At 37.3% G+C, this 25,121-nt stretch overlaps 1 protein-coding gene across 1 annotated transcript in view; it reads left to right on the plus strand.

Moving 5' to 3' along the window:
- LOC140231402 (tubulin-specific chaperone D-like) overlaps nucleotides 1-20,434 on the plus strand; it is a 43,103-nt gene extending 22,669 nt beyond the window's left edge. The window contains exons 24-36 of the mRNA XM_072311527.1: nucleotides 644-738; nucleotides 1,596-1,736; nucleotides 2,597-2,680; nucleotides 3,193-3,351; nucleotides 3,975-4,113; nucleotides 4,805-4,914; nucleotides 13,717-13,794; nucleotides 14,711-14,800; nucleotides 15,345-15,432; nucleotides 17,247-17,356; nucleotides 17,923-18,001; nucleotides 19,069-19,126; nucleotides 19,963-20,434. Coding sequence (XP_072167628.1) covers nucleotides 644-738; nucleotides 1,596-1,736; nucleotides 2,597-2,680; nucleotides 3,193-3,351; nucleotides 3,975-4,113; nucleotides 4,805-4,914; nucleotides 13,717-13,794; nucleotides 14,711-14,800; nucleotides 15,345-15,432; nucleotides 17,247-17,356; nucleotides 17,923-18,001; nucleotides 19,069-19,126; nucleotides 19,963-19,988 — 1,257 coding nt within the window. The 3' untranslated portion in view covers nucleotides 19,989-20,434. The remainder of the gene's footprint in view (nucleotides 1-643; nucleotides 739-1,595; nucleotides 1,737-2,596; nucleotides 2,681-3,192; nucleotides 3,352-3,974; nucleotides 4,114-4,804; nucleotides 4,915-13,716; nucleotides 13,795-14,710; nucleotides 14,801-15,344; nucleotides 15,433-17,246; nucleotides 17,357-17,922; nucleotides 18,002-19,068; nucleotides 19,127-19,962) is intronic.
- Nucleotides 20,435-25,121: the final 4,687 nt, after the last annotated feature.

Raw genomic sequence — 25,121 nt, forward strand, 5'->3', positions numbered from 1 at the left:
GCTGGGTTGTTTCTGTCAGCAGGCGATGACCTTCTGCAATAACTTCCAGGTCTGCTAAAGAGTGGCTTCTCGAACCGCGTAGCATTTATACTGCACCAGAGGCTGCTCTAGCAGGCTGTGAAACCAACCCCTGTAGGTGGTTTCAGAACCTGACCTGATCTGATCTGATCAGATTTCCTTTTGTCTGTTTGTAATGAGCTGAAAGGCTGCTCGAGGCTGCTTTAGGAGGATTCAGAACCCCCATTTTGCTTAGTATAAACAGGCTATAAGAGACCACTCATCAGGGTGCCATTCAAACACAGCCTACTTAGAAGATGCAGATTTGCTTTGATGTCTTGACTCTGTGCTTTTAATTTCAGTGAATGAGGTATCCTTTTGTTGGAACCTGAGGTCAAAAAAGGAATTGGATAGCAACACACATTCAGTCATGCATGATTCCAGTGTATATCAATGTTGATTCCTGCATTACTGATGAAATCAAGTCACCACCTCTAATGTTCATATTTCACACTCACTCTTTTTTTATCTCTCGTTATCTCCTCTTCTTTGCTAACAGTCTCTAAGCTCCCTCATGCAGTGTTTCATAAATCTGTTTGTAAACTTTGACTTTGCTCTTATGTTTTTATCATTGTCCTTTACCAAGATTCTGGAGAGTCTAATAAAGGCCATCAGTGCTACCAAGGAGCAGGATGCCATCCATGCAGAATCACGGAGAGATGCAGTCCGGTCCATTGCCAAGTAAGGGCAACATACAATCTTTATTGACCTAGTCCAGTGCAGTCAGGTCCATTGCCAAGTAAGGGCAACATACTGTCTGTATTGACCTACAATGTAGATACAGTCAGGTCCATTGCCAAGTGAGGGCAATAGACTGTCTATATTGACCTACAATGTAGATAAAGTCAGGTCCATTGCCAAGCCAGGGCAACATACTGTCTAATATATTGACCTACAATGTAAATACAGTCAGGTCCATTGACCAAGTAAGGGCAATATGCAATCTTTATCTATCCTGATGAAGTCTAGTCCATTGCCAAGGAAGTAGACTGTATTACCAATATGTACAAAGATGCCATCTAATCCATCACAAAGTGAGGGCAGCGTACTATCTTTGTATGCATAGTGACACATGCTGTTGGGTCCATGGATAAGTAAGGACAATATACAGTCTTTGTTTATGAGATGTAGTCAGATCCATCCATGATTAAGGGTATCATTTTGTCTTTCTGTACAAAGCTACATGTACAGTAAGATCTACTGCTAACTTGGGACAAGACAATCTTTCATTTCTGACATACAGTTTGATTCAGTGCTATTTAAATTGCAGTCATCATCAAGTTTGATGAAGGGGAGGGGGTTCTTTGGCTTGTAAAGATTTAATGGCTCCTTTAATTGCAGAGTGTCTCTCCCACATAATATGTTTCCCCAATTCATAGTTATAGTGAGGCCGTTCCTCATTCCGACTTGGTTGAATATTTGTCCATGTTGCTCAATCAGTCAGTGTATGTGTGTGAAAAACTCAGCTTCCGCAAGTAAAAATGCTCATTTATGTTTGAACTTACAAACATACATGACATTTGTCTCCTCCTGAACAGATTATGTACAGAGGTTGGTGTCGATGCAGCTGGAAACCCCAAGAGCGTAGTGTGTGAGTCCAATCTTCCCGCCATCTACAACTGTATGTTGCAGTCATTGAAGGACTATACCACTGACAGTAGGGGTGATGTGGGCGCATGGTAAGTTGATGTGTGATGACAGCTGGTTTTAAACCAGAAAATCAAAAAGATCAAAAATCTCTTGGGGGCATAGAAGTGTTAATGATATTACTCTGGGTTAGCCCATTCTCCAAAATTTTCAATAAAAGATATCAACTATTATGAATTGACTGCTTACAGCAAACAAGATTAAATTTTGTGCATAGCTTGAAGTGTTTTTAATTGATTTTCTGTGCGCATGGATGGATTTTTATTGAGGCACAAGATTGTTTCACTTAGAAGACATGATACACAAATACTGAGTACACTGAACACATTTCACAGACCTAACATGATTTTTACAATCAAACCATTCCCTAAGGTCAAACCAAAGTCATGACACACTTGTCCAAATCACCACAGTTCAACAGGAAACTGTAGCTTCCCAGTTATGTTTTGTGCTTATCAATAGTTGACCGAAGAGAAAACAAACTAACATTCTGCATGCACCCATTTTTGTCCTTTTGCAATGAACAGTCTCTCAGCAAACAATGTTTAAATGAACATTACCTATTCTAACCAATCAGATGCCAGTGTTGTGCTGATGATGTGATGTTAGTATGAAACAAATTACTGCCATGCCAACTGAGAGAATGCAAAGTGAGTATTAAAGAAAATATTTTGAAATCTTTCTAATAGCAACATTGATAGTGTTCATATTTTTTTTAAAATCCTAAACAAAGACAAGATTATAGTCATGGGGAAAAAGAAACATGTAAAACCTACAGGTATTTCATCATGGCTTCATGAGCGTACCACAGGAAACATTGGAGTTGTTAACACTTCCTGTGATTTGTATGTAAGTAATTGTGCTTTTTTTTTCATGCATTGTCACTTTACAGGGTACGTGAAGGTGGTATGAAGAGCTTGTATGAAGTCACAAGTCTTGTGGCTAAAAGCAACCCGACCCTCCTTACCCCTGACATGTAAGTACATTATCATCTTTCATCAGATACATAATCAGACTGAATGGAGTCAATGATATTTAATGTTTATTGCTACCTCTAGGGAAACATTATCAAGCCATATCTATTGAAAATGACATAATTGAATCTAATATTCAAAATGAAATTTCATATTTCCTTTAATTTCAGGCTACTAAATTTCCTTTTTGGGTCACCAAAGTTTCCCATTTAAATAATGTAAGCAATAAATATTCTTGGCAAAACATTTTTGCAAATTGCCTCTGGCATCCAATACATTATAGTGTAGAAAAAAACTTTTGCATGCGTTTTAATCTCGCTAATCTTTGCTCTTGCAAACTTCATGAAATTAAAGTGCACTTGAAAACTTCTGGTGTTAAGGTATTTTGGTGGCCTGAGCGGTCCACCAGCCTGGGCGGTCCACCAGCCACCAGAGAAAGAGTGTAGGGCAGGCAGTCTTTCCATGAGAGAACTTCAATGGATTTGTATAATGTCATCTTTGTTGATGATTCCAGAGTCTCCAGTGTGATGCCGTGCCTCGCCCAGCAAGCTGCCGAAAAGATTGACAGAACGAGAGTGTGCGCCGGTGATGCCTTCCTGCGACTCCTCCACCACTCTGACCCACCCATACCTCACATCCCAGAGAGGGAGGAACTTCTCAAAGTCTTCCCTCAGTGAGTTGGTTCTTCACCTCAGGACAGGAGAGGCAGTGCTCTCCTTCATCGAACGCCATTTTTAGTCCTTTTAACCCCTTTGGTTTTCATGTCATCCTGAAGCACTACAGGACATACCCTAATCAAAGATGCTTTATGAAAGTAAACATTTTTGCGTGAATGATTCGTTTTTCGCTCAGCCATGTAAGGTGAATTTTGTGTGGTGTTAGTTTACAGACTGTCGGGACAATTGAGAAAGTGCCTCAAACAGCTCACTGCTGCCATGGCATTAAGGGCTTTGGCAGCACATACTACAATAAAAGGTAGCTTTTCTCCATTAGGACAGCAAATTCATTCACAATTATAGGAGTAGCAAATGTGAAGAAAACTATAAATAACACAAAAGCAAGATGATTAGCAAAAAAAAAAAAATGCAAGATTTCATTTTTTACACTACAGGAGTAGCAAGAATGAAGAAAACTATAAATAAGATGAAAGCAAAATTATTAGCAAAAGAAATTGCGAGCTTTTATTTTTGTACTTGTTTCATGTCATGTGAGATGTGCAAAAATTTGAAGGGCACAATGAGCCACTTCAGCTGATGTGGTTTTAATACATGGAGGTAATTTCTTTTCCCACCGCAGGTCGGACATAGAAGAGTTGAACTGGGCTGCCCCATCAGACACCTTCAAGAAGATCACCATGCTGCTTGGCCTACCCACCTACCAGTACCACGTCCTGCTTGGACTGACGGTCAGCGTGGGCGGCCTGACAGAATCACTGGTTAGTCTATGTCCATCACAGGAGGTCATCCTGGTTAAAAAAACAAAAACAAAAACAAAACTGTCTTCTGTAATGTCTTTCTGCTTGTTTTTAAATGAACTGGAATGACTTCAAGGGAGTTGTATAAACCAGTAACTTGTAGATTATTATGCATCCATATTTGACTGAATAGGTGATCATTTAAACAAAACATAACGACTTTGAAATATGTCGACGTTGTGCACCTCTTTTCTTCATGGTAATACCTGTACTTTTCACTTACTCCAAACACGTTGGATATGGAAGTAAATTCCAGAGTGCGTCAGATCAGAAGATGAGACTTGCCTCATGTTTCTTCAGAAATATTTTGCATCTTCCAGATTTTAGTTTTCGAACATTGTATGTCCTGTTGCAATACCTGAAAACTTTGTAGTGTCATTCAAATTCATTTTAAACAAACAGTGCCAACAACAAGCAACAAAAACACGTTCTGATTGTAGGCAGTCTAGATCTTGTGGCATGCAGTGGATGAAGTCTTCATTGCAGCATGAAGGAAATAAAGTAATTGTTGTGTGAAGCGAATAAGGCTTTTGCAGTGTGAAGTGAATAAAGTAATTGTAGCATGAAGTGAATAAGGTTTTTGCAGCATGAAGTGCATGAAGTGATGCTGTGTCATTCATTCTCCTGAATGTTTCATCTTCACACCTGTCAGGTGAAGCACTCTACCATCTCACTGCTGTCCTTCCTCAAGAATTACAAGGACCTGACTGTCTTCACCAGCAATCTCTTGAAAATCTTCAGTGACTATCAGAAAGTGGACAGGTTAGTAGAAATATTAATCTCAGTTCAAACTATATACTTTCTCTTTTGTTTTTATGCCTGCACCCTGAAGGACACCAGAAGCATTGTTTTCAGGATATCTATCCATCTCATTATCATAATTGAAGAAAGCTGTGAAATTGAATTTTTGTGGTACCAGGCCCTAGTATGCTACATGAGGCATAACTGATTAGTCAAAGGTGAGAGGTCAATTCAATAGTTTATTATTCAATAGTTTATTCATTTCCATAGAAAAAAAAATGATACAAAGCAGTACAGTTCAAACAGTTCATCGAATACAATCTAAAAAAAAAATTACTGACCATTGACTAATGTTTTTCAGCTGTTGCATTTTCTCACATTTATTTAGGACTGTCCAGTGGTAATGTAATATATCTTTTCAGTATAGTAGCCTCATGAACTCTTTGTGTGCCATAGTGTTAACCCTATTCTAACTGGGGGGGGGGGGGGGGTCAAATTGACCCACCTCGACATTTCGCGCCACGATTCCGCAACGCGCAAAGATTTTGCCGCGTCTTTTCATGACTTTTTTCATTGAAGTCTCCCGCATATTTTGAGACCAAATTTGCGACATCCGGGTACACCGTTCTGAAGTTATGCAATGTTTTGCATATGCATGTCAACCTGAAAACCTCTCGAATTCATGGTTTCGTGTGCAAATCCAATGCAAACTGTGTTTTTTTGTTTAATTGATATAAATTAGATTATTTCAACTTTTAAGCATTGAAATAAATCAATTCTAATGTAGATAAGCTTGAAAAAGTGCCTCCAACAAATTTTGGCAAAAAAACAATAGAAAACAAAAGATCAAAAAACAATAAAATGCATAAGAAATTAACAAAACAATAAAAAACAAAAGAAAATGATTTTGAATGCGCTATTTTTTTACAAGAATATTGTTTGATGTGTCTTGAGTAACTCTGATACAAAAATTTAATAATCCTTCAGTCTTTTTGATGGAGTTATAGGTGAAAATATGATTTCATGCATCAATTTGCATAATTCATTAAAAATATGAAATCAACATTTTTCTATTGACCATGTAATCTTGTAGTTGACATCTCGGCTCTGTGTTCAGGCAAAATTTTGCGGCGATTGCGCGATCAGCGGCCGAGATCTGAAGGGGGGGTCAAATTGAAATAGCCCAGTTAGAATCTAGGGTTAACTCTCTGTGTGCCACATTACTGTAAATGTTAATATGTTCTCGCACTGAGTCGTGCAAAACATATTTGCAGGTTCTTGAATTCGCGCTTTGCAGTTGTCAACCCATTCAAAATGTGCAGAGAAAATTGTGTGGATATTTTTGTGGGTTTTATCATTCACAGGCTTTCAAGTGGCCCTACTTTTCCTACTTTTTCCTACTTTTTTACTGCTGTCCCTACTTTTCCTACTTTTTTGCTCAAAATCCTACTTTTTCCTACTTTTTCCTACTTTTTGGTGAAAAATCCCGCAAAAAAAAAAAATGTGCAAGGCTACCCGGTACTTGAATATTTTATATTCAGAAATGATAAGTAGACTCTAGTTGCAGATTCTTACTGGTGGGGAGAGCCTCTTCAGTATGAAAGAGGGATAACACAGACCAATCAACCACAAGACTGCTGCCAGCCTCAGCTTTTGCTCCTGTGCAGATGTGATTGATCCCACTGATATTGCAGCCTAGGACTTAGAGCAGTGCTCAACCAGCTCTCATCATCGCTCAAAATTACCAGGTAAGCTTGCCATATACTTAAAAGTAGAATTTGACATGTGACTTCCAAAGAATACAACTGAGGGAAAAATGCTGCCTACAGCCAGTTTTAATGAATGTAGAGTTCAAGCATATCATGTCTAATGCATGTGCTGGCATGCAAATCCTCAGAAAACAGAAATTTCCTTTGCTAAAATATGGTTTACTACGTAAATCGTAAAGGTCATGTCAAAACAAGAAATGACACCTTCAGATCCCATTTGCCTGAAATCCTTCAGTAATATATGTTTTGATAATAATTAACAATGATTACAATATGAAAAACTTAATATAAAAGTAAGTTTTTCACCACAGAAACTCGATCTGGTTGATGTGAGGATGAGTTATTCCCAAGAAAGCATGGATTAGTAGGGACCCATTTGCATGAAACTTGCATATTACTGAGGCTACATCAAAAGCACTGCTCCCAAAGGTAAACTGGACCTTTAACATGAGGCATATGACTTGTGATATCTATTTGAATCATGGGCAGGTGGTACATGTACATATGACTACTAGAAACCTTAATTCATCTGAAGGTAAACAGCTGAGGAAAGTTAGTTGCTGAAAAATCAGATGAACAAGAAGAAATGTTTAATTAACAGATCCCACGAATTAACAAGGAGTGAGAACAACAGTAATTACTTAGCCATCGTGAAAGATAAAGACTAATAGAGCAGAAACCTCTTTATGGACAATCTTAAAAGTTGATAGCTTGTAATGTATACATCTTACAAGTATTGTTTATAAGAGGTTGAATTGCATCATAGGTAAGACATACATTACCTCGAAGAACTTAAAGGGAAGATAAACCCCAAGAGCAATGTGGATTGAGTGAAAGCAGCAACATTAGTAGAACACATCAGTGAAAGTTTGAAGAAAATCGGACAATCGATGCAAAAGTTATGAATTTTTAAAGTTTTGGTGTTGGAACCGCTGGACGAGGAGACTACTAGAGGTTATGACGTATGAGTGGACAACAATAAGCCAGTTCGGGGTTCCACTTTGAGCATGAGCAGAAAAAGGTCATCAGTACCGGCAGAGCATGTTGGTTTTTTATTCACTGCGATAAGCATCTGTGATGTAATGATTATTCAAGTGATCATTATGAGTGGCGCTTGCTAGCACATCCACCTGACAGCAAATGCGGTATTTGACAATATCAATAGAAAAAGATTGTTAATACATTCAATGCGAAATAATGAAATGGATGCTTTCCAAAGTGCTAATTGATGGATCATTCTGGTCACCTGGTCTACGCAAGTTCATTCTTTCTTTGAACATGACTGATGAATTCCATAAATTGTTACGTCGGGTAAGCTGAAATACCTTCTCTCGCTTGAAAACTCGTGGAGTGCCTAATCAACTGAGAAAGAAGAAAGGTCATTTGTACCGATGTGCCCATGAGCTAACCCCGAACTGGCTTATACCAAGAAAATATAAAGAAAATTCTACAAAAATCCATTTTTCATGGAAATTACAAATTCCATCAGCTTGATATTGACATATGTTAAGGGTAGCAATTATTCCCCCTGCTTTCTGAAAGAGGTTCGTCCATTGCTCTTTCATAATTCTAGAAAAGTGAATTTTTGTTGAATTTCCTTTATATTTTCTTTGTATTGTTGTCCACTCATACGTCATATCCTCTAGTAGTCTCCTCATCCAGCGGTTCCAACACCAAAACTTTAAAAATTCATAACTTTTGCATCGATTGTCCGATTTTCCTCAAACTTTCACTGATGTGTTCTACTAATGTTGCTGCTTTCACTCAATCCACATTGCTTTTTGGGTTTACCTTCCCTTTAAAAGAAAGTAGGAAATGGAAGAACTTCACAGAAAACAAACACAAAAATAATATTTCAGTAACGTTTAAAGATTGATTGAAGTTTAAACCATGAGACGTTGAAGTTCACTTCCTGACGACACTTACAAACTATCAGGAATATGTAGAGAGAAAAGCCATCTAAAGCATTACCTGAGAAAAACCCTAACATTTAGGAAAGATAATGAATGCATATTCCACAAATAAGAGCAAGTGTGTGGATGTTTTAAGTTGAACCGCCAAGAACAGTTTGTTAAGTTTGGAGGAAACAAGTTGCAGTAAAATTAGAAGCCATGATGTCTTTTTATTCCACAGATCTTGCAAATTTTAGTTAAGGCTGAACATCTTTTTATTACCCAGCTAGTTTGAACAAGATATGAGAAAATGGTAGAACAGAAATCTGGTAATGAAAGTGGTCAAAGTGTGATGAGTCATTTGAAGTGACATATCAAAAATATTGAACCATCTGAAAGAGTCTTGGTAAAATGTGAGACAGGGAAACTTCTTAAAGGACAAGTTCACCTTCATAAACATAAGGATTGAGAGAATGCTGCAATGTTAGTAGAACACATCAGTGAAAGTTTGAGGAAAATTGGACAATTTAAAATTTTTGTGTTGGAACCGCTGGATGAGGAGACTACTAAGGCTCGTGATGTTATATGAGTACAACAGTATAAAGAAAATATAAAGAAAATTCAACATATTTTCACTTATTTTCACATAATAAAAGAGCACTTGACTTGCCTCTTTCTAAATGCAATGGGAATAATATTACCCATAACATATGTCAGTAACAAGTCAAGGGAATGAGTACTTTTTTTCAAAAAATAAAATTTTGTGAAATTCTCTTTATATTTTCCTTATATTGTTGTACACATGTGACATCATACACTGCAGTAGTCTTCTCATCCAGCGGTGACTGCACAAAAACTTCAAACATTCATAACTTTTGAACGGATTGTCCAATTTTCCTCAAACTTTCAATGATGTGTTCTACTAATGTTGCTACATTCTCTCAATCCTTATGTTAATGAAGGTGAACTTGTCCTTTAAAGAAGAAAAAAAGTGAATGGATGGATGTGTATGCCAATTGTGTCAACATACAAAACTTTAAGTTGAAGGTGAAAACCAACAGAACAATGGAGAGTATCAAAATTGAAAGGGCACAAATACACTGTATTTAGGGGGGGGGGGGATGGGAACTGCATGGTAAATATACAGATCTCCTAAAGTGTATTTGTACTCAAACAACCAGAGAAATCAGAGAAGCTAGCAAGGACTAAAATGATAATGACAGTCACTGTTTATTTATTCTCCAGATCTTGCAAAGAGTAGTTTATAAGATTAACATGCTGAAATACTGAGCCAGCAAAATATCTGGAGAATGAAAAGCAGAGTCTCAACCATGTAAAATTTCAAAGGCGGAAGGATGTAATATTCTCAAAAGATATGAAGAAGTTTGATTTCAAGAATATTGAATGAACTTAAAAGTGGCTGGAATAATTGCAAAATGGAGAATCTTCTTGAAAAGGTCAAATAGCTGTATGTGTATTCAACAAAAAGGGTCATGATGAGCTGAAAAAAAGTTGAATGTAAAGAACTATTAACTATGTCCAGTAAATGTGGCAAATATTGCAAACAGTAGTAAGTCATTAGAAAGTACAGAATGATTATTTTCTACAACTCTTTCTAAATTAACAAATGTAAGTTGATTCAAGAATATTGATGGAATCTAGCATCAACAGAACACCAAAGAAATGAAAACTTATTTATTTGTTATCTACAGAAAATTATCGAAAAATAGAGTCATTTTTTGCAACCTATAAAGTCGGTAAGACTACAGTGAGTGAGTAACAAAAAGCAGATGTACATGTATGCTCCTCACTTCTTGTAAAGTGGAGTCATTTGGTTATATTACAGTCTTATGTTACTCTACATGCAAGAATACTACATTTCTCTAATGCTGAAATGTAAAGTATTTACTTTTTTTCTCTCTCTCTCTCTGTGGCTGTTTTGTGTTCTAGTGGTTTAAGTGTTTCAAATTGAGCTTGCCTTGTGTTTCCATCTATATCATATGATTATGAAGATAATCTATATCACTGGAAATTCAGTTGTGGACACTGTGCCATAAACTCACAGTATCTGAGTGTGTAGATTTGTAGTGGGTCACGATTTGCAAAATAAAGATGTCAATTCATTGGTAGATATAATTTCACTTCGTAAGGCCTCACTGTCATGAGACAACCCATTTTTCATGCATGTCTTGCTAGAAATGTAATATGATAACACATGCTCTCAGAGACTAATACTGAGCGCTACATATACACTTTTGTAAGTAGTTTGAATTATCCTGTTATTTTGAAATGTTTGAACACATGTTAAGTGCTTACATGTATTTGAAATTGAAAGTCTCTTGGAAAGATATAATTTCACTTCGTAAGGCCTCACTGTCATGAGACAACCCATTCTTCATGCATGTCTTGCTAGAAATGTAATATGATAACACATGCTCTCACAGACTGATACTGAGCACTACATATAAGTAGTTTAAATTATCCTGTTATTTTGAAATGTTTGAACACATGTTAAGTGCTTACATGTATTTGAAATTGAAAGTCTTTTGGAAAGTAAGTATATTGCTTATCTCATGGTCATTCAGCTGGAACCTGAAAGCATACTAAGTTGTTGTAAGCATCACTTGAATAACTTCAAATGAAAGTAGATAAAAGTGTCATGTTTTTTAAGTTGCTTTCGTCAAATATCCTTATTTCCAATCTTTTTTACATTTTGGAATGAAACACATATCTTCGCAACTTCAAAACATTCAAATGAATGTAGATAAAAGATGCCATCTTTTAATTATGGAAGTGTATAACATACCTTTGGCATAGGTGTATAACTTACACATCATGGAATGTTTATGTCATATTTTGTGGGATGATATGTGACCGTCCATCACAAAACCAACAAAAGGTTGCATGCACTGATTTTGTATTAGGACTGAAAATAGATGATATGGGCCAATCCCGCCAATCTTGAGTTTTTCATATTTTCTGAAAGAGCAAGTCTTCTTCTATATGATATTATACTAAAGTGTAGGATCATAAAACGAAAAGGAAATTGTGTTTTTTAGCAGGTTTTTTTTTTTTTTTTCTGGAACACTTTTTGGTAGAATAGTGTGATTAGGTGTTTCTCATAGAGTCATCTTTTCATTTCTTAAAAACCCTGTCCATACTTTTAACTTTCAACTCTAATAACTTTAGAAAGGACGATGCTTCTGCTTTGAAAGTTGGCACTGATCACCTACAGAATGTGTTAATAAAGCATGCGCAGCTTAATCTGATAATCTCTTCATTGTTGTAGCTCCAGTGGTTAACATTCTGGAGTCCCTTTTCTCAGTTCACATTTTCTGGAGTGTGTGCTTTCATTCCAATATAAGGATAGGTTTGGAGAGTCCATTTGAATCGAGTTATACATCATTTTTCATATTTAAGTTTGCTCTTTCAGAATCTGCTCTTAATTAAAAATCCATGTTTGGCAACTTTTTGTTGGTGTTGCGATGCAGGATCACATATATGGTAGGTGTTCATGTCAATCACAAAATTATGTCTTTTCTATATAAGTATTGTAATAAGTGATCAAGATTCATATTGACTGTACAGTTGAACATGCATTTGTGCTTGTTTCCTGACATTGTTCTAACGAACGTCTGCCTTTGTTGTATTTTTCAGGCTCTCCCAGGAGCAAAAGTGAGGCTGAGGCAGCAGGGTTGTGAGTACAAATTAAGATTTACATGTAACATCAAGAGTTCTGGTGAGTATCGACGAAAACTACTCCAAAAAGCCTGCACATGTCCTGATTTATTCCTACTTTTTTTCTTTAACCCTATTCTAACTGGGGGGGGGGGGGGGGTCAAATTGACCCCCCCCTCGACGTTTCGCGCCATGATTCCGCAACGCGCAAAGATTTTGCCGCGTCGTTTCATGACTTTTTTCATTCGAGTCTCCCGCATATTTTGAGACCAAATTTGCGACGTCCGGGTACACCGTTCTGAAGTTATACAATGTTTTGCATATGCATGTCAACTCGAAAAACGCTCGAATTCATGATTTCGTGTGCAAATCCAATGCAAACTGTGTTTTTTTGTTTAATTGATATAAATTAGATTATTTCAACTTTTAACCATTGAAATAAATCAATTCTAATGTAGATAAGCTTGAAAAAGTGCCTCCAACAAATTTTGGCAAAAAAACAATAGAAAACAAAAGATTGAAAAAACGATAAAATACATAAGAAATTAACAAAACAATAAAAAACAAAAGAAAATGATTTTGATTGCGCTATTTTTTTACTAGAAAATTGTTTGATGTGTCTTGAGGAACTCTGACACAAAAATTTAATAATCCTTCAGTCTTTTTGATGGAGTTATAGGTGAAAATATGATTTCATGCGTTAATTTGCATAATTAATTTATTAAAAAATATGAAATCAAAATTTTTCTATTGTATGACCATGTAATCTTGTAGTTGACATCCGGCTCTATGTTCAGGCAAAATTTTGCGGCGATCGCGCGATCGGCGGCCGAGATCTGAAGGGGGGGTCAAATTGACCCCCCCCCCCCCCAGTAAAAACTTGGTCTCAAATAGCCCAGTTAGAATAGGGTTAATGCCCTACTCTTTCCCTTTCATGTCCTACTTTTTCCTACTTTTTTAGAGATTTTGTTCCTACTTTATTCCTACTTTTATACATTATCCTGCTTGAAAGCCTGCATTCATGCTAGCCAAAAGTAGTGTGAAATAAGTGAAAATTTCTGCATTTACAGTATTCTGAGACCACAAAGATTGAGCACTTCTGGAAAATGTTCAATTTCTCGAAGCCATAAAATCTTTATAGGAGCATTCATTCCTTAAATATAGGACAGCAAACTTGTGTAGAAAATTGCAAGCTTTGCTTTGGTGTAAATTTTACAACAAAGTTAAGGCTATGACAGTTTCAGTGTGTACTGTGGCAAACTGTGATTTATCAATTTGTTTGTTCATAGTTTTGCATTTGAGCAAAATTTGCAAAATTGACAAGCCATCAACTGACTCAGGTGTGCAAATGTGGTACAACAGAGAGTTAAAGGGTATCATGCAAAATATGCAAATTTTAATTTTTTTGCCACTCTTAGGATATGTATGGTGCAAACTGAAATAAAGCTGTACATCATTCTCTCTGTTCTGTACTAACCCTGCAGAGTTTCAATACCAATGATGAAGATGATCAACTTGCTGCTAAACAGTGGATGCTTTCAAAGCTTTATTGATGACCCAAGGTAGGTAGACCTCATGATCGAGCGTCTCAGTAAGGCTTTCAATCACGAGTAAACTCAACCGTCTCCCCAGTCACCTCTTGATTTCCAATATTCCACAAATTCTTTTTTTTTTAGCCAGACCATTGTGCGCTGCATTCAGTTGTACATGGAATTGATGGAGGAAAAGTCACTGTGCAGCCATCAAATATTGAGATTGGGAATCTCCTTGTTGTAGCATCTCTGTGGAACTCATTCATATTAATAATTAGTTTTGATTTGATTTGATGCTATAGATTTTGTTTGAAATTGTAGTTGTAAGGATATTTATGGTGAAATGTTTTCCTGTAAACACTAGCAGTCCTTTACACTCTTCATGCCTCTTTGATTTTGAATGATGTTATGTTTGCAAAACTTGGAGCGATTTTCATGGATGAATAGCGATGAGACATATAGCATGGTTTCTGTACACTATCTGAGACTTCTTCTGGACCTAACTAGAAAAACTTCACATACTATCATCCTTTGCAATGTAATTTTGCGGTCAGATATTGAAAGTTTGTGTATCAAGGATTTTATCAGTTCATTTTACACCAAGAAACAATAAAATATTTGTTTCTCTCTCATATGGGCCCAAAACATGAAGTATACATATATATCATGTGAGTGATTGTTAGAGAAAAAGAAATACAGAGAAAACAAAAATCAGTGGGTGGTCACCAGATGATGTGTAATGCAAAAGAGGATGAAGTTATGGCAAACTTGTCTACTCACTTCTGACAACCAGGGACACATCATTCTTCACTTGATGTGCAAAATGAAAGTCACCTTAGTTCTAATTTTTCAAATCAACTTTGGAGCTTCTTACAGAGAAGAAATTGAAAAGAAAAACAAATAATCACTTTTTTTTCGTCATTTTACATTTTTCAAATATTTGCAGCCATCCGTTCCCCATTGAGCTGCTACAGATCATGAAGAAGGAAGTCGCTAAAAGTGGAGACGCCCAGAAACTTCTGACAAGCATCGATGTGTGAGTGGAAAGAATATTTTTCGAAATTGGTCCAAATACACGAATACCAGAATGACATCAGTATGGTTAAAGTTTGTCATACTTCACTGAAACATTAAAAGCTTCCCTGAAACACTGTTTATGTACTTCCCACAAGAAGGAGAAGACAAAATAGAATGCACAATAACCAGACAAGTTATTAGAAGACTGTGTATACCAACTCATGCCGGCACAGTTACTCAATACTTGATACTGTAATCTCTCTTGCATCTAAAAGAAGCTATACTGGGATGAACTACACATATGTGTCATGGGGGGTGCTACAGTGATGATCTGTATGATCAACTTGGACATACATTCAAATGCATTCATGTATACACATTAGTATCAAACTCTGCCCTGTTATTACACCACTTTTGAAAAGCTCTTGCTTCTAATTAACAATATGTCTATTCTGAATTAGGGAACATGTTGTAAAAAAATGATAAATAAATAAATGTCTAACACTCTTACAATGTGTTCTGTATCTTGCCTTCTTACTTTCTCCTACTGCTCATTCCTGTAGATTCTGTGGACTGATTCAGTTTGAGGGTGATACCAGGAAGAAGACCCTCTTTCAGCTCATGCTCTTCCTCTGTCACAGATACCCCAAGGTAGGTAGGACAGGCCACGCCCCTTTCTAATCCACACTGCATGACCCAATGTAGGACAGGCCACACCCCCTTCTAATCCACACTGCATGACCCAAGGTGGGACAGGCTATGCCCCTTTCTAATCCACACGGCATGACCCAAGATAGGAGAGGCCACACCCCTTTTTAATCCACACTGCATGACCCAAGGTAGGACAGGCCGCGCCCCTTTGTAATTCACACTGCATGACCCAAGGTCGGACAGGCCACACCCCTGTCTAATCCACACTGCATGACCCAATGTAGGACAGGCCATGCCCCTTTCTAATCCACACTGTGTGACCCAATGTAGGACAGGCCACGCCCCTTTCTAATCCACACTGTGTGACCCAATGTAGGACAGGCCATGCCCCTTTCTAATCCACACTGTGTGACCCAATGTAGGACAGGCCATGCCCCTTTCTAATCCACACTGCATGACCCAACGTGGGACAGGCCTTGCCCCTTTATAATCCACACTGCATGACCCAAGGTAGGACAGGCCATGCCCCTTCCTAATCCATACTACATGATCCAAGGTAGGATAGGCCACACCCCTTCCTAATCCACTCTGCATGACCCAAGGTAGGACAGGCCACACCCCTTCCTAATCCACACTGCATGACCTTTGACATCATACCAGACTCAGGAGGACATTCAAACTTGGAGGACATTATCATATGAACATCAACTCCTGCTGCTATGTTATGCTGAAACTTCAGTAAATTAATAGTACAATGCCTCGTGAAATTTGCTGAAAGATTTTGACTTTTGACATTTCCCATACAATTCAACCCATAGACACTATTTTAGGATGCCTTTTGTGTATGAGGGGTCAAATAAAATGTCTGTTGTGTTATGTTGATATACTAAATTCTATTGTACAAGTATGTGTAACAGTAGGCACAGAATTATTGTGCATTTGTTGTATTGTTGCAGTGAAACATTTTGTGTTTCACAATAAAAACTTAAATACAGGGCACATATTTTTTTGCTAATATTTTTGCAACCCTCTTGTCATTTGGTCAGTTGGGATGGGGCAGAAGTACGGCCAACCTAGTGCTTTGTATATTATACGCTTTGATTGAAACAACTTTCACAAAAGTCCAAACCTCCTCTTTTATTTTGTGGTACATTAAAGGGTGTGTACAGTTTTGGTCGAGGTGAAGATTTAGCTTTTAACATTTTGTGAGATACATTGTATTCAGAAACCACTCTATGAGATGCCAAAGAGCATGCAGTTCTAAGGGGTATCAAAACTTTATTCGATGAAAATCGTTTTTGAAATGGCTGAGATATCCAAAAACAAGGTGAAACAAAGAGATACTAATAAAGTTGGGGCATGTCGCCTTTTATTATTAGCACTATTTTGGATATCTCAGCCATTTGAAAACCAATTTTCATCAAATAAACGTTGAATCCCTCTTAAAATTACATGTTCTTTCGTTTTTCATAGGAGGCTTTTCATTATCTCACTTAGGAATGTTCAAAACATGAATCCCTACCTCAACCAGTACTGTACAGTCCCTTTAATGACATAACATTTTTGAATATCCCTGCTGGATAACATATTCTGCATGAATCCAAGCATGATGAGAAATATAATGTCATAGTTTGATAAGTAGAGTGAGATAGCAGCAGCAACAGATAGGGTACCGGTATACACACATATTTCTCATCCAAATTTATGGATTCTCTCACACAGGCAACATAGCTGTACTCCTACAGAAGATATACTCATACCCATTTAATAGCTAAGAAATACCCCAAATTCCTTTCCTGTCCTCGCTACCACAGGTAAGAGGGATTACAGCCAACCGGCTGTACGAGGCACTCATGCTGGAAGAGGACATCGTTGGGGAAGAGAATCAAGAGGAGGTGCTGAGTATCCTCAGTGAAACCAACTGGTGAGAAATCTATCCCATCATCCTTTGGGATATACCTGGTAGTGCTATAATTTATATGGCATTGTGATGCATTGATTCACAAAGGGCTATGTCAATCATCAGATTGTCTTTGATAGAATCACCAATTTTCTTTCTGATTTACAGTAATTTAATTTGAGGGGTTTTGTACTGTTTTGTAAATGCAATGATAAAAGAACAAAGAACTGAGTTGTTTATATCTTTCTCTGTTTTCTCTTTTCTTAATGAAGACACTTATCAGAGTGTGCAATTGTGTACTATGTATTGAGAAATATTGGTATGTACTATGTTTTATAGAAGAGTTACTGTCTGATGATGTGCAAGGATGGTGGTGGTATTAAAGAGTTGCTCTAAATAAGTCTTGATTCAAGCCAACTCTTGAAGCTGGTCTCGTCTGTGACTAGAAGCCTCTGGATATGAATGGCTTCTGTAATTTGACTACCAATTATTTTTATTAACGTGCCCTCTATGTGCTTTTCTCTCCAAAGTAGTGTTGTCAAGTTGTTGTCAAAAGTTCTACCTTAAAACTTCCTTGTCACCCACTGCAGGCAAGAGTCACAGACGAAGGCAAGGCCGCCCCGCAATCGCTTGTGTGAACTCCTGGGGGTCTCCAAACCAGTCCTCAAGGTGAGTTTTCCCTTTAATCCCTGCAATACTATTGGTGACGTGAGTATATAAAATGTGATGGCATCTTCAGATGATAAGCTGGAAAGGGGTGAAGGTTTCACCCACCATGATTCAGGGATACCAGTTTTCAGGCCAAAGCCTGAAATGAAACCCTGGTATTATCAAAGTTCAGGCTCTTTCATGTATAAAGTTGCCTCATGTAGATGTAGTTTAGGACCTCTCTTTCAATTTCAGTCTATCCTGGACTCTTGCACAAAAGGTCAGGTAGTACACTGTAGTAGTAGTAGTACAAGACCTTATGGGTCTCCCATACCATGCTTGTATTTGATGTGGGGTTTGATTTATCCACGATACCTGTTCTTCATTCAGGATTGTGCTTCCAGAGAGTCAAGGTATTAACATGATAGGCTTACATTTGATATCTCACCATGACTGTCTTTTGCTCTGATAAATCAGTGAGTGATGTGAGATTCTTACCCTTTGCCTGCTGGCATGATTTCCAATTTGATGAATCACATACAAATGTTCACATTTAGTCATTAGTAATTGGGTTGGTATGCTGGCCTATGTTATGTGCAAATGAATGAGGTGATCTTTGATGCACACACACACACACACACACATGCGCAACACATAGAGGTCAAGTGGGGTCACACATTTGGGGTTCAACTGTGCACTTCAGGTAATGCTAAGTTACTGTGCAGCAGGCACGGTGAGAGCGTATATGTGGTGATTGCATCAAATTTTCCCCTTTTCGTCATAACCAAAGCGTAGTCACTTCACAATAGAAATGCATTTTCAGATCTGACAGTCGCTTAGAACGTATAACAGTTGCTAAGAAGACCTATAAAACTATTAGTTTCGATAAGGAGACAGTGCTCCGTGTTTGTTGTGTATGATAAGATAGAGCTCTTGCTGTACCAATGCTGGGTTGTTGACTCATTGTTACGGAAATTTGATAGCACCACCACAGTTTGAGATTTTACATTATATGTGAAAACAAGAAGAAAGTATTTTGATGTTACAATGACCAGAATGAACTTTCATGTTTTCCTGTTCATGTTTAGAACCCTGGTGACGACAAGAAGAAGACAGAGGCAGATGATCAGATGGAAAGTTACAAAGGTAAGTTTAAAAGACTCATCCAAACAACTCCTCAGACATGCATGGAATGAAGACGGGGTGCCAAAAATACTGAGACTTGTGGTTGATTGCATAGTGCAGTTTTGCAATCTACAAGACTTGCTCTTTGTTTGTTTGTTTCCTTTTTTTCTAAAAGTGTAAAATAAAGCTATAGATAAAGTGTTTGTGAAATATATGGAATTAATGTAAACAGTAATTTACTTACTACATTAGCTTGACCAGAATTATATTGATCAGTAGTCCTTAATTTTTTGTACTGAAGGCAATGTATTCATGACCCACTGTGTATCCATTCATAACTTGAGACAGTATTTGACATTTCTCAAAATTTGAAACTAGTAAGCAGAGAAGAGACCAGAATGACACAGTGCATTTGTTTAAAAAAAAAAATCTGTTTGTTTGCCTAGTACATAAAACAATAGATATCAGTGCTGTACTCAAATCAGCTTAAAAAAAAAAAAAATTATGTGTTACATAAATTAGATTCGTTTGCTGGATTGTGCTACTTATTGTTTCAAGTATTGCTCCCAGTACAGAAGCTTCATCAGTAGATCATGTTACTGTTATTTCAAACAAGCCAGATATGTCAAATGAGAGCTTTTCATATTTAATAATGTTCTTTTAAGCTTGCAATCATAGACCGAAGGTTTAAACCTGTACGTATTGATTTCTTTTAAAGTGTGAGTTGATCTTCAATGTTCATTTGCTTTGTGATAATTGATATCAAGACTTCAATGTTTAATTGGAGGCTCCCAGCTTTTAGAAATATTGCAAATGAATTGATTTATCCTCATCTCTCTTTGATTTCCCACATTCAGATCTGGTGTCAAGACTTGGGTACTGAGCTCTGACAGATGCTCTCTGTCTTTTCAAAGAACCACGCAGCTGCCTGGATTATTGGACATGAAGGCGAGCCCAAGCTGATAAGCTTTTCGTCGATGTGCTTATGAATGCAGGGTCCTAACAATATGTTGATGGTGACCCGTTGAGGATGGTTTGATTCTGCTACAACACCAATTTCCCATAGACACCTGCCCGAGTATACTTGAGACTCATCCTCAACGGGTTAAAGACTGACAACTATAGAATTTAAAAGTATGTTATTGTCTTTAATCTTCAAGTCCACAGTCAAAGATACTCAGTGGAATATATGCATTTAACTGGAAAGGAAATATTTTACACTTTTTTTTAAAGAGACTCCTTATCCCCAAACTATGATAGGACATTAAAGGAAGTTGTCTTATTTCACAATCCCTTCAAAATTTCAAGAAGATACTAACAAAATATTACATTCAGAATCAGAGTAATATTTGACAGTTTACATGAGCCTTGAATTATCTTATACAAATGATGCACAGGATAGAGTGCGTTAGTGTAGGCGTAGCGCACTCGAGGGTATTTACAATTGTGAAACATGCACGAGGCGAAGCCGAGTGCATGTTGCACTACATTGTAAATACCCGAGAGTGAGCTGCGTCTCCACTAGCGCCACGAAATAATCCTGTGCATCATTTGTTTTATAAAATGGGTCGAAAACTAACAGCATTTTCACATACCTTTGTGGGTCAATAGTCCAGTCAGCTACATGTAGCACTCGCTCGAGAGAGTCGAGTCAAGCACGTCGCACTCGGAAATCCCGCACATGTAAGTACTGTACGTATCGAGTACTGTATACGTACGCCACATAATATGCTATGCACACAAGAAAGGCCGGCCGGCATAAGCAGCCCGAACTAGAAGTTGTTTACAGGTATTGACAGCGCGTATAGTAGCGCGCGACGCACTTGTAACAACTGATTGAGTGCGCACTGGTACTGCAGTGCAATGGTACTAAAGTAATCAAAGCCCACGTGACTCATTTCAGCGCTTCCTATTGGCTAAGTTCTTGAACCCATTTTATAATGTGCTTTATCAGTGAAAATAGTATTATTTTTATACCCAAAAGTGTGATACCAAAAGTGTGATACTCACAGATTCAATTAATTTATTCTTGTTTTCTGAAGCACCTGATCATCATCCTGTTTCCTTGATGTAAAGAAGTGTGAATCACTGATTGAAGACTGCACCAACATTCAATTTTACTCCGTGGTATTCTTCACAAATGTTATCAATTGTATTTAAGACCTCTTACAGTGATGATTTGTAAGCATAGGCATATATTCATCATGGAGGTGTCTCTCACAAGCAGGAAGAGATGCATGATTCGTTTCTCACAACCCTTAATTAGATATTTTAGTGCTATGATGTTGTTTTCAAGAGTCATTATTTCTAGCTTGTAAAACTCAAATCTGTTCAAGACCCTTTGTTGCACATCAGATTAATTCTAACTGTCTGTAAAGCTGTACAATTGATAATCGTCAAGTTTTTTGCAATTGTCATATTGCACTCATTGTTAGATATACTATAGATATAACTTTTTAAACCAAATGTCCCAAATTTTTGAGCTGGAGCTCATGATTATTTTGAATAGATGTGTATATCTGTCATTCTTTGATATGATTCATATGTCAATGACCAGTATTTGGCAATCAATGTGTAGATTTGTATGATTCAAAAGATAATATAAATTTGTAATGATTACCGCTCTGATTGTACTTGTATGTGTGTGTATGTGTGTGTATTGTTATGGATGTACAAATATAAGTGATTGAATCACTATGTGTGCTTGGATAATGTAATTTAAATAATGGATATATCAAATGCTTTGAATGATGATGGCTGTAAATTGTTCTCCAAGAATCAGTTTGGAGTGGCTATGCACATTGCCATCAATTTGACAGCAGAAGGGTGGTAACCCCTGAGACTTGATGCAGGTGATAACGTCCTTTTGGTTCTCCACACCTTGTGGATATGAGACTAAATGATATGGCAATGACAATACTGTATAGAGCGATTGTCGTCGTTACTCTTTTAAATGTGTGTTTAATAAGTTATGGGAGTACAGTAAGTGCATTTATCATGCAAAGAAATGTTCCTAAAAGGGAAGAACGTGGGCACTGTAGTTTTGATGGATGTGGTTCACATTACAATATCCATGGCCCATCGAATACTGTATACGCCAAATCATCGGGAAGTCCTGATTCACAAAAATTTAGACTCGCCAAATGTATGGCATATGCAGTATGTACAGTGAGCGTTTATCAATCTAGTGTTGGGGCCCTACACTAACTATCAATTTTGTGTAGGGGCCTATGTATTGACAGTAAACTACAGATGGCCTTTTTTTTGACAGCTACAACACAACCGGTGATGCCCATGGGCTCAGGCTTCCTTGGATTACGCTTTATCCAAAACAGGGGTGGTAGCGGAGTGGAAGCCCTATGCTATGTGCATTTAAGCACCTTTAGACGGAAAGACACATCCCCAGGGATCACAGCAATAGCCAGAGATCTGGGGGTGTGAGACAAAGAGGTGTCCATGCAAGTAAAAAAAAAAAAAAAAAAAAAAAGGCCCTCTGTATTAATGTAGTTCACTGTAAATACATGAGCTCCTACATTAAAATGACATGCCCTCTTTATATATTTAAAGCTTCGATGTTGATTGTATGCTTCAAAGTACATTGTATGAGAAGTAAAATTTGATGAGATAAACTTGCACTATTATCTCTGGCTGTGAATATGAAAGCTAAAGGAAGGACAAGGCTTCTGTTGAAGACAAGGTAGGCCCTACTATAAACAAAAAAAATAGCATGAGGCTATTAAGACAATCTTGTATAGCTTCTAAGATTTACTTAGCTAAAAAAAAGTGACTGTTTATGAGGATGTGCATATCTTGCTGTCTGGCTTTGATGGTTTTGTAGAACTCACTGTTTAACTCCCCTTTCCCCTCCCCTCTCAAAGCTCACACCTTTTCAAGGCTTCATCCATACAACTGGCTTCCCGATAGCATACATGAAAATGCATGGAATCTCAAATTATCCCACATGCCTGGAAACAAATGAAAATGTGCTATGCATTTCATGTGAATGCGTAATTATGCGGCACATGCCAATTGGGGCCAAGAGAGGAAAAGTACTGTCTATGATGTAAATTCTTTCATTGTGACATTGCATGAAAAGTCATAAATGTTTAGTGGATGAGTCTTGATGCCAGCTCCTTACAGGAGTTTTGACGCGAGTCACCAAATGATGACTTAGAAATTGGGGTAATTTCACAGTACCTGCTGGAAGAGACCTAATTAATTGTGTACGTACTTAATAATGGCAAGGATTATCAAAATCATTCTACTGCCAATACTTATGATGCATGAGACATTTCAAATGTTTGGTTACCAACCAATGCACTACTCAAGATACAAGTTTGCATGTACTTAATGGTGGTTTCTTACATTCTAAGAGAAGAATGAGGTGTCACTATTCGTGGATATGAAATTAAAAAAGAAATGATTATGTAAAATTGTTTTTGCTAGGATTAGCTAATAAGAGCTATAACTTTTCTAAAGAAAACAAAACAAAACCGTGATATCATTGCAGAATCTGTATCAGTACAGCAAAAAGACAAGGATTTTGATATCTTTTTTTTTTTTTTTTATTCAAGTGTACAGTGTACGAATAATTATGTCTGATGAGAATTTTAATATTGAAGAGCAGGTGCTCCAAGGTTTGCCCTCTCCTGTCAAATTGTTACCCAGCCCTGTCAGTTCAAATCATTTATTAGTGGTGCATTATGGTCACCAGTATAAAGCTGTGGCAGTAGACAAGAAGTGACAGTGCCTAGAAATGGATATAGGAAATCCACTCTCTCACAAAACTGTGGGATCCTTGAATTAGAGTGTGGCCATACAAATGCTGTAACAACATAAATAAACGTAACAAAATTAAAGTTGCTAACTGCAAATACTTTGAGAAAAATGGCTTCAAACAGTATTGAAAGATTCAAGTGATGTGGAATTGCAGATACTGATTGGTAAACTGCTCCAAAGTTTTGGGGCGTAGACGGAGAAGGCACGGTCGTCATAGCCAATGTAGATGCGGGGAATAGGAGTATGTGGGACCTGAGCATCTTTACTTGACCCTAATCTACATGATGGAATCATGGGTTGGAGGAGGTCACTAAGATAAGTCGGGGCAAGACCATGTATGATTTTGAACACCAGTAACAGAAACTTCAACTTGATACGATTAACAATGGGAAGCCAATGAAGAGAGAGAGAGAGTTAAGTGCTAAGAGCTAAGTGTTTTCCACATGACTATTGTATGTCAGGCAGTTTTGTGATCTTACCCATGGCTAAGTATTTGTGCTGTGCCATTGATAGAAATCTGGTCATTGCTACAGAGTGAATGTATTGAGCATTTTATTTTTTTTTCATATCTTCACAATAGATGGCAAGTTGTGTGTATTATTTATATCTAAAGGTATCGAAGGTACATGTAGTTGGACAAAGCATTTGAATAGGCCTTACTGGCTGATCAGGCATATGTTTGCTTCGAAATATGACTGTGTGCTGGAAACTTAGTTTCAGAGCAGCTAACTAGTGTACCAGGTACTTTTTTTTGTCCAAGAAAGAAAAATGTTTTTTTTTTTTCTGCCGTTCATTAGTACGTGTCTATGCACTCATTTGTACCATACCCCTCAAATTAAGCAAAATATATGTATGTTTGTGTATGTGCGTGTGTTGTGAGTGTGTGTGTATGTGTGTTTCCACCCTTCAGAATATGGGCATTTTTGTTTCCATCATTATGGGCTTTTTGTATGTGTCTTTTGTTTGTTTATTTTTTGTCTGCAGTGGTTTTGAATCCTATTGCCGTAGAATGGTAGCTCCTGATGATGTGTCATTAAGGCCTGAATTCATGAAGGTGGTACAAATGAAACCATGGTTTAAACCATGGACAAAAACCATGGAGCGCCAAGTGTCGCATGGAATATTTCGTTACAAAGTCGGTCTTTTCATCCATGAAATTATTATTTTGTAACGAAATGAAATCATTATGTAATTAAATGAACATTTTGTCCACAAAATGATAATTTCCTTAACGAAA

This window comes from Diadema setosum, chromosome 8 (assembly GCF_964275005.1).
Source record: "Diadema setosum chromosome 8, eeDiaSeto1, whole genome shotgun sequence".
Lineage (NCBI taxonomy): Eukaryota > Metazoa > Echinodermata > Echinoidea > Diadematoida > Diadematidae > Diadema > Diadema setosum.